This window comes from Triticum aestivum, chromosome 2B (genome assembly GCF_018294505.1).
Source record: "Triticum aestivum cultivar Chinese Spring chromosome 2B, IWGSC CS RefSeq v2.1, whole genome shotgun sequence".
Classification (NCBI taxonomy): Eukaryota; Viridiplantae; Streptophyta; class Magnoliopsida; order Poales; family Poaceae; genus Triticum; species Triticum aestivum.
The window spans coordinates 706027566-706038058 of record NC_057798.1 but is presented as its reverse complement, the minus strand read 5'-3'; the positions used below and the strand labels follow the sequence as shown (position 1 = coordinate 706038058).

The 10493-nt window shown below is 45.6% G+C and overlaps 1 protein-coding gene and 1 pseudogene across 1 annotated transcript; one reads left to right on the top strand and one right to left on the bottom strand.

Annotated features, from left to right (window-relative positions):
* Positions 1-369: 369 nt before the first annotated feature.
* LOC123039456 (histone-lysine N-methyltransferase SUVR4-like) lies at positions 370-3073 on the top strand. Its single transcript, XM_044462618.1, has 5 exons — positions 370-1029; positions 1799-2064; positions 2451-2517; positions 2612-2662; positions 2978-3073. Exons 1-5 carry the CDS (start codon positions 370-372, stop codon positions 3071-3073), a joined length of 1140 nt encoding a protein of 379 aa, XP_044318553.1.
* A 757-nt stretch (positions 3074-3830) lies between these two features.
* On the bottom strand, positions 3831-8410 carry LOC123039454 (uncharacterized; annotated as a pseudogene).
* Positions 8411-10493: the final 2083 nt, after the last annotated feature.

The following is a 10493-nucleotide window of genomic DNA, read 5'->3' as shown; positions in this document are numbered from 1 at the left end:
ATAGGAGCTGTACTGTTGTGAATTTCGAATTTATAAAAACAATGGAATAACTCTTTAGTGATACCGATATGTTTACTGCAATTGCTCCTGAGGTGTCCGGTTTTTCCTTCAAAGATTGCATCATCTTTCTTTCTTTTGGGGGGAGAAAAAGATAGCATCATCTTGTTGTGGCTGCCCTATTAATATTGTTTTCAGTTGCCTTGTTAACCTAGGATTTTAATCTCTAATAACTCCTAACTACTTAGAATTTCTGTATTTTTCTTTCAAAATCCTCCAGCATACAATGACGTGCACAACAAGTCTATCATTGAATTGGACTATACATATAGTGAACCAAGAGAAAGTGGAATGCTACAAATAGTTCCTGCCATGGATTTTTTATCTAAGCCTTCAGTGCCAAATCAAGCTGGTTCCTCGTGTATGCCACCTAATAATAGCATGATCCATGGTGGTATTTGCCCCTCTACTGCTACTGCTGAAGAACAGAGCAGTTCCAGTAATATGCTGGTTATTGCCAAGCCCAAGGGACCAGCTCATGATGTCAATGACATAACAAAAGGTGAAGAACATGTGAGAATTCCCATAATCAATGAAGGTGGCAATGGGATTCTTCCTCCTCCCTTTCACTATATACCACGCAATATCACATTCCAGAATGCATATGTGAATCTTTCGCTTGCTAGAATAGGAGATGACAATTGCTGCTCAGACTGCTTTGGAGACTGCCTAGCAGAACCAATTCCTTGTGCATGCGCAGCAGAAACTGGAGGCGACTTTGCTTATACAAGAGACGGCCTGCTTAAGGAAGAATTTCTCAATTCTTGTCTCTCCGTGCTTCCAAAATTCTACTGCAAAATTTGTTCAAGGGAACGAGTGAAGATTGTAAATTCTGAGTCACCAAACGCCAAGGTGAATCCTTGTAAAGGACACCCTATAAGAAAATTTATTAAGGAATGCTGGAGTAAATGTGGCTGCACCAGAAATTGTGGAAATCGTGTGGTGCAGCGAGGCATTACTCAAAATCTACAGGTAAGTCGTCTGTACCCATTTAAGCTCTTGGTATGGCCCTATTACACCAAAGATAAAGCTTTGATTAATCGGTGCCAGTTGGCAACTACTCCCACCTTGCCAAATTAAAGTGCATCTAAGTTTTGTCTGAAGTCAAACTTTGTAGATTTTGACCAAATTTATAGGGGGGGAAATATGAGCATCTACAATAGCAAAATTTGTTTTTACGGGAAAGCAAATATATACCATATGAGAATTTATTTCATGCGGAATCTAATGGTATTGATTTTGTATTGTAGATTTTGATAATTTTTTCTATGCAGTTGGTCAAAGTTTACAAAGTTTGACTTAGGACAAACTTATATGCACTATAATTTGGCAAGGAGGGAGTATTGCAGAACTAACTGAATTCCCTGTGTAATTGGCAGCTCCATATGCATATATATTAAAAATAGAATTCTGTTCATTATAGGGATTTAATGCATATAATTAAAAATATAGTTGTATTTCACTGTTTCTTATATGACTTCAAGCGGTTCAATGTATACATGATTAATCAGTACCTTCCAGGCAAGCTGTATAGATCCTTCTATTTTTACTTTGATTAATGTGGCAATGTTGCACCTGTTTCTTTCTATTTCAACTTCAATTAATACAGCAATGGTAACTGAATGTAGGGTCCTATTTTGCCTTAGATTAATGTGGAAATGTTGAGCATTCTGTGTATACTCATGTCCTCAGCACATCATGCATGTTTTCTTATATTCATTCGTAATGTGTGTCGTTTCAGGTTTTCTTAACCCCTGGAGAAAAAGGATGGGGAGTGCGGGCTGCTGAGGAACTTCCTCGGGGCGCATTTATTTGTGAGTATGTTGGTGAAATATTAACAAACAGTGAGCTGTATGAGCGAAACAATCAAATGGCGTCAAAAGGTAAGCATACCTACCCTACGTTGCTTGATGCTGACTGGGTCACTGAAGATGTTCTGGAGGACGACCATGCTCTCTGTCTGGATGGCACCTTTTATGGGAACGTGGCAAGGTTCATAAACCATAGGTAAGTAATATTCCCTTTATGATTACCCTCCCCCCCCCCCCCCCCCAACCACCAGCACTGTCATAAAAATCGCAAACAAATTTGACTAAAATTGTACTTATAGAAGTTAACACTATCTTTATTTGTGCATATGTGTACTTTAGTAGAATATGCTTGTATTATTCCTTATCTGAATACTTTGATTACGATGTGCAAATGATGCTACTTTAGTTTGAAGCTATCTAATAGCACTTCATAACACAAGATTTGAATGCACAGGTAGAGAGAAACCAAAAAAAATGCTGCTTGCATAGTATGCTGAATCAATAATTTGAATTTCGACTGATTGACTTGGAATGTTTTATTCTTGAGAATTTGTTGACTTGGTACGTCATGGTATGGTGCAGGTGTTCTGATGCCAATCTTATTGTTATACCTGTTGAGATTGAGACACCCGACCACCACTACTACCATGTACGTATGCAACTCCAGCTATTTACTGGCCTTTGTGTGTTAATCAAGTTTGAAACATATGAAGATTGTTTATTTATTCTTTTGTTTCGTTCAGCCGGCGTTTTTCACCACAAGGCAAATAAAGCCATTTGAAGAACTTACATGGGTAGGTGGTATACTTCATGCAGTAAGCCAATTTACATTAATTTAAGCTCCATTGTGCCGCATCAGTCGTACACTAGTGAATCTAAGGACCAAGATATGGGCCAAACTGTTTCTAATATGCTGACAGGATTCTGTTCAATCTTATGTTTAAGACTTCTAGACCTTATGTTCAATTGTGTCTCTGCAAATCCATCAATAGTTTTGTCAAGCTACCGTTCCTTGTTTGTTTAGTGAAATCTTCTTGCCTAGATTATTGCCTACTTTTAAGTTATACGTCAAAATGCATAATCTTCTTTTGTGCACATGTTGACCACAGGACTATGGACTTGACTTTGACGATGTCAACCACCCTGTTGAGGCATCCAAATGTTGTTGCGGAAGCGAGTTTTGCCAGGACAAAAGGAACATCTGAAGTAGGTGCCTCAACCTCTTTTTCTATGGTGCACTTAATAGTTACAGATGCTGATTTCTCAATATTCTCTACCAATTCCTCCATTTTGTTATAACAGTCGTCTTGGAAAGTCTCAGATTTTAAATAAATTTCCATTGAGGGAATCAAGTGTGTAGTGTTTCCCTACCCTTATTGGCCTACTATATTGCTTTGGTAGATGCTGCGTGATTTAATGATAGATATGCTGAGTGGCATGTCTCGTAATAGCATATCTATGGTTATCCCTCTTTTTTTTTTTTATGATTTAGTGTTTCTTTATCTATGCACATGGGAGCTAATGATAGATATGCGGATATACGGAGAGTATGTGTAATCAACTTTAGCAGAAGAACTAGCATATGCCCTCTGCTCATTTATATACTCCTCAATATAATGACAGTTCCTTGGTACTCCCTCCGTAAACTAATATAAGAGTGTTTAGATCACTAAAATAGTGATCTAAATATGGAAAATGTAGGATGATAATATTATGTTGTTGTTTTTTTATTGATCTGACCCAGGTGTGGGATATATATAGAGTGCAATATGTGAGAGAGGCTTGGTGTAGGGGACAAGCCGTACATGGTTTAAACCAATCCTATCTCTAACTCCTAATCTCCAACTTAAACATAATTATACTTTTAACATTCCCCCTCAGTCGTAGCGGGAGTGAAGCGGACGATGACAACTGAATTTGAACTCTTGTGCTTTCGTCGTCTTCTCCGCCGCGCCATCATCACTACGTCTCTGGTGGGTCGACACCTAGGGCGGTGACTGTGTCCCCTTCTGGTGCCTCCCTTGTCTCTCCTCTATTCCCTCCTGCAGTCACAGCGGGAGTGGCGTGGATGCTGGTGACGACGCGGACGCTATTGACTGGAGTTGTCGCTGATGTGTTGTTGTAGACGTGGTCGTGTGTGTCGATGTCGGTGTAGCCGATCATGATGTAGCCGTGGTCGAGGTAGTCGTGGTCAATGAAGTAGTCGTCATGGATGATAAAGCCGCACAAAGCCGGAGGCGCAAAAAAATGCTCTATGTTGTAGAGGACGGAGCTGCAGCCGTGGACGATGCACCCTGCGGATGTCAGAGGGTGCCGTCAGCGATGAGTCCACCAGTTTTGCCAGGACCAGAGGAAACTCATCGAGCACACATCAGTTTTGCCAGAACCGTGCGGCCGTGTAGGGTCGTCACTGTAGTGACGCCATGTCGATGCAGTCGTGCCGTCGTGGATGACGTAGTCGATGCCGTCGTCGTGACGCGGTCATTGCCGTCGTCGTGGTGGTGTCTTGCAGAAAAGTCTGTCAGAGGACGCTAGGTGTCCATCTCGTGGACAAAGCAGTGGCGGTGTGTTGACGAAGGTGTTGATGAAGACCACGTTGATGAAGACCTTGACGATGAAGTGTCGGCGTTGGCGTAGCAGCGGCGTGTCGACGATGATGCGTCACTTGAAGGCGTCCCTCCGCGGCGATGAAGTGTCGATGCCGTGTCTTGCCGGAGAAGTTAAGAAGGATTGCATCTCTCTCCACACCGGCCTGGCATGTGGATGATGCAAGTCGTGATCGCTTCTTGTAGATGCACTCGACGAAGATTTTTTTTTTGTTGGGCGCGATGTACCCGTAGATGTACAGCTAGCTTGGTGTCGCGGCATGAGGTTTGGTGCAGAAGCTTGGTGCAGCGGTTTGTGGACGTGGCTCGAAGATTGCGTGGGCGACAGTGCAGTCGGTGCAGGTCAGCCGGCTCGATGCAGAAGTAGCGGGTCAATGTCGATGTAGACGAGTTCGGCCGGTGCGTCGTAGTCACGTACGCGTACAAGACGGCTGATGTGTGCCGTAGTCGCGTAGACGGAAAACTGAATGGAAGTGCACCATCAAATAGTGGAGTCCGTGTGTAGTCCGTGACGAGGCTGATGAACCTGCATGGAGACTTGAACATGGACGATCGTTAATTATATTTGCACTTGGCTCGTTTTTGCTCACGTACTGCCAACACGCATGGACGGCATGTTCCTCTTGTTTTGGGTGGATCGGGAAGCCGCCGCCCTCCCGGTGCCGGTGCATGGTCCCTCCTGATGCCCGGAGACAGCCCGTGAAGTACATCGGGCGCCGTCGGCGTGGAGATCGCCTGCATGAGCAACGCGCTGATCGGATTGTACGTGTGGCGGCTGGGCAGTTTAGCGATGTAGAGCCCAAGCCTGCCGCGCCGCATGAGTGTGCCGCTTCCTGGTTTATCGGCGACGGCTTGATCAGATCGACGAAGAAGTCCATGCAGATGCAGCCGCCGGGAGATCCGTGTATGCGATCCGGATGGATGCCTACGCCGGACGTATTGCATCTAGGGATCGCCGGATTCTTTTGGTGGTTAATGGAAAAACTGATCTAATGAGAATTTCTAAACCTGAAATTGATCTACTGATGAAGAACTTGAAAATTGGATCTAAACTACGAGACCAATCTAACCTTTGATTGATCGGGTGCCGCGCCCCCGAGGAGAAGAGATTAATCTCCCCGGGGGCGGCGCGCTGCAGAAGTGGTGAGAAGTCCTACGATCGGCGTCGTGAGACTAACCGCTCTAATACCATGTGGAAATTGTAGTATGACTAATGTTTGTTGTATTGACCTGACCCATGTGTAGGGTATATATAGAAGTACATGTGAGGGAGAGACTTGGTGTAGGGGAAAAGTCGTACATGGTTTAAACCAATCCTATCTTTAACTCCTAATCTCTAACTTAAACATAATTATACTTCTAACACTAAACACTCTTATATTAGTTTACGGAGGGAGTACATTTTTGGTGAAAAAAATACATTGGCTATGCCCATATGATGTTATGGCTGTACCAATTTAAAGCAACCAAATCATCATGAAAATTCAGTAGATAGACATAGAGGTGATTGAATTTGATCTTCAAACAGATATAGAATTTACCCTCCCCCAACATATATTTTTTAATAATGTCCAGAAACTTCTAAACTTGGTGAATGAAAAATTCCATCTGGTAAAGCAACTGAAATTTTTTCATCTGGTAAAGGAAATAGAATGTTTCACCAAAATAGCTTTTTCATCTGATATTTCAAGTGGCGCGATTTACCATTTAAGTTACATCAGCTGACCACAAATGTTGATATTCTCCTACAGGATCAAAATCCAGAGCCCTGGTGTAACTATGAGTACTGGTCAGGAGATAAAGCCACCAAGGAGATTCGAGATAACATATCATCTGCAATGTCGTCTTCATGCTTTGTCACCCACGGATCTGGATTGCCAGTTTCAGTGTTGTCAGACAGAGCTTGCTTCCAAGCAGTGCATTTTGGTTGTCCGTTCTTAATTTCCTTTTGATTTGGAAAGGTTTCTTGATTCCTTTCCTCAACGAGATATGTACGAAGTTTAAGTATGAATCTTTTTCGGACTTGTAACTTAAAAGTCTAGTGCATTTAATTAACAGGCCTTTGTTTGGCCTTTTGCTATCGATTCCTAGTTTCCTGCCCACCCAGAAGCAAAACCGCTAACAATCAACCAGCTCCCCAAGCTGAATCTCCTACAATAGATTCGAAAAATGGTATCTAGGGAACGCTCGATGTTGATGTTTTGCCAGTGAACATGCTCATTGCCGTTTGATTCTTGGCGCGGATTGCGTCCTGACGAATGTCCATCGCTTTTCTGCTACCGGTTCCCAGCTTCCATCCCACCTAGAAGCAAAAGCTCTAACAAACCTGCTTCCCAAGCTGATTCTCCTGGGATAGATTAACGGAAATGATATCTAGTGAACGTTCGCCGGGAATGTTTTCCTAGAGAACGTGATGGTTGTCATTCAATTTCTGGTATGAATTGCGGCGAAGCCTAGTACCTCAGCTTTTCATAGGGGGAGACTAGTATAGGATCAACACTTTAGATGAGATCGTAGGATTAACCCAAACATTTCATATTTAGACAATCCAAAAAAATCTGAAAAAATGTACAGCATACCTGCCCGGTATGCCTACAACTTCAAAAAATCAGCTCAAAACTCAATCTACAATTAGAGATTTGAAAAGGACAAATTTGACTATGAATAGTGTCAGCTTTGGGGTGAATAATATTTGACACTATTCACATTTGATTTTTTTTCGAGAACACCTCGAAAGGGGCAGGAGGTTCCTGCATTTCATTTAGAAGAAAAGAGTTGGACCAGTTTATAAGGAAAACCGGACCCGAAAACCTAACATTCACGGCTAATTAGGGATAACCGAAAGAAACACACGCCGACCCCAGGGCCGCGCTCCAGCCGGGCCGCCGGCTCTGTCACCCAAGCAACCCATAGCCGACACCCAACAACAACCAAGACCGAAGCCGCCGCTCCGGCATCCACGCCGACCCCGAGGCCGCGCACCAGGCGAGCCGCCTGCTCTGCTGCCCAAGCAACCGGAGCCGACACCCTACAACCATCTCCGGAGCCGCCGCTCCGACGTACAGACAGAAACCCCACACACTGACCCCGAGGCCGTGCACCAGGCGAGTCGTCAGCTTCGTCACCCGAGCAACCAAAGCCGACACCCAACCACCGTATCCAGAGCCGCCGCTCCGACATCCACGCCGACCCCGAGGCTGCGCACCAGGCTGGCCAACAACACTGCCACCCACGTGACCAATGCCGGCACCCCTCCAAGACGACGAGATCTAGAGCCGCCGCTCCGACTTTCACGCCGGCCCCAAGGCCGTGCACCACCCGAGCCGATGAATCTCCCAGGCCAAGACCACTCCAGAACGATGCCTCCACGAAGGACCGCGACACCGGAGCGCCGCCATCATCCACTCCAAGAACTGGAGCAAGGGTTTCCCCCGGAGTGTGAGAGAAGAGGTTGAAGGCCCTCGAACGGCGACGCCTCCAAGAAGGTGTGCGGCGCCCATAGGCGTCGCCGCCGCCGGCTTCGGCCAAGGCCGGAGCAAGGCTTTCGCCCCGAGCAGGTAAAGGAAGCCCTTCCCTCGCACCGGCACACGAGAGCCACCGCCTGCCTGAACCACCACCAACGTCCAGAGCCCGGAGCCACCGATCAGAACAGCCTCGCCGCCGCCACCCGCACCACACAGAGTCGTCGACAAGGCTACCCCATCACCACTGTAGGAGCGAGAATTGGCCACGTCTGGTCAAATCTGAAGCCCCGCGCAACAGCAGCAACCAACCCTCCGGCCAGCACCAAGCGTCCCTGGCACGACCGACGGCCGACCGCAGTGCACCGACGCCCCCGAGCTCCAGCCATGGCGCTGCCCACACAACCACCACAGCCGTCGTTGCCAAAGAAGAGGTCCGGGGCCGCCGCCCCGGCGTCCAAGCACCACCCGCCATCACGCTCTCAGATTCGCCCCGCTGCAGCCGAAGCACATCCCCACACGCTCGCCCCACGTCGGCGGACCCTGCCCACGACCCCAGGAGGCAGATCCGCGCCGCCGGCCTCAAGAGCGCCCGCACCGCACCTCCATCGCAGCCACCCGAGAGCAGAAACACGCCCGCCCGCCTCCGAGGGCCACAGCCCGCACCTCCCGCGGCAGCCACCGCGAGGGACAACGGCGAGCAGCAGAAGCCGCCGCATCACACAGCCACCACGCACAGATAGAGCCACCTGAGCGTCACCGGAGCTGCCGTTGACTTGCAGCACCCCAGCCCCGACCACCACCTGTGCGTGTGGGGAAACAAATCCCGCCACCACCGGCCGCCTGGGGGCTTTGCCCGCTGGCGTGCGCCGGCGACGGCGAGGGGGTGGGAGGGGATGGGGAGTAGTGGTGGCGCCGGCGCTGGGGTCCGCCCGTGCCGCTCCTAGGAGTGACGCGGGGGCTGAACTTGTTTGGGTGGATTTACTGTGCCTGCACCACGGGGCAGTCACATTTGATTTTGTCTCCTCTAAGTGTAGTTCGAATTAGGAGCTGAAACTTTTTGAGCTTGTGCATCACACATGAATGTGTGTCTCCAAAAAAAATCAGAATTTTTAAACAGGTTTTGTATCTTCAGAAAATTAGATCTCATTGGTCTCACCTAAGGGCTGATCCTATACAAGTCTTCCCCGCTTTTCATACTCGTCTATAGCAAACTGACAATCGTCCTTCCCTTTTCCTCTTAAACAATACAAGGGAGGTGGACAAGGTGGGGGGTCTCAAACCCGAACCTCATGCAGGAGTGGCTGCACGCTTACCACTTCGACTGAAGCGGTTTTGTCAACACCTATGCTTAAACAACTTTATGTATTCGAAGATAAGTTATTATTTTTTCTTTTTCATTAAAAAAATCCAAAACCCCACCTTTTCCATGTTTGAACGAACAAAAATCCCTATTTTTTGGAGGGGATTTTTTTCTTCTAAACTTGCCACGTGCATTTTTTATTATAGGTATCATGGCAATTTATTTTGGTTTAAACCACGGCATTTTTTGTCTTCCAACACATGGCACTTTTTAGGTCTTTTCGTAATGCCCCCATGGCAAGCTTTGGGAACTTTAATCATTTACACATGGCAATTTTGGTTTTTTTTTACTTTCCCACATGGTAGTTTTATTATCAAGAGTATGACATTTTAATAATTAATAAGATGGCATTTTTATTATTAATTAAGATGATAGCATTTGTATTACTAAGCACATGGCATTTTATTATTATTAATAGGATGGAAGTTTTCACTATTAAGAGCATGGTATTTCTTTATATTAATAACACAAACTTATTTATCATTAAGAGGATGACCGTTTTATTATTAACATGATGGTAGTTTTATTATTTGAGAGCATGGGACTTTTATTATTCAGAGGGTGTCATTTTAATTATTAAGAGGATGGAATTTTGTTTTTCACAAAAACAAATCGTGTTTGGACTATGGCAAATTCATTGGACATATCCAGCTAAAACATTTTTATAAAGTATACCATGACATTTTATATATATATAATATAGCATGGCAGTTGTAATTTATGTTTTTTCCAAAAAAAAACTTTACTTGTATCAGATTTTTTATTTTTTTTTTGTAAATGCCAGTTTTCTTTAAAAAAAATACTATTTTGGGCCTACCCCACTTTTTCCCTCGATGCTCCACGATGGCCAATTGGGTCATTCACTCCTCCGGCACCCCCAGTGCACGAAAGGGTTCGTGGGGCGTTCCACCCCTAGCGAACGAATCTAGGACTATAATATTAGTCAACCGATCACCCAATATTAGGGTCCAAGATTATATCAAATGAACTAGGAGCGGCCAGAGATAGAGGCGATGAAATCGCCGACGTCCAAGCTTTTGCTCGGTTGGCCCTTGTAGGCTTCTGCCTGCTTTCGCTTCTCTTAAGTTTACAATAAATGGGAGAGGTGATGCCCCTTTCTTCCTGCATCACAAAAGAAAACCTTCTACCCTCTTTTTATCCAATTTCTATTCCACATTTCAAACAAACCAGTCTA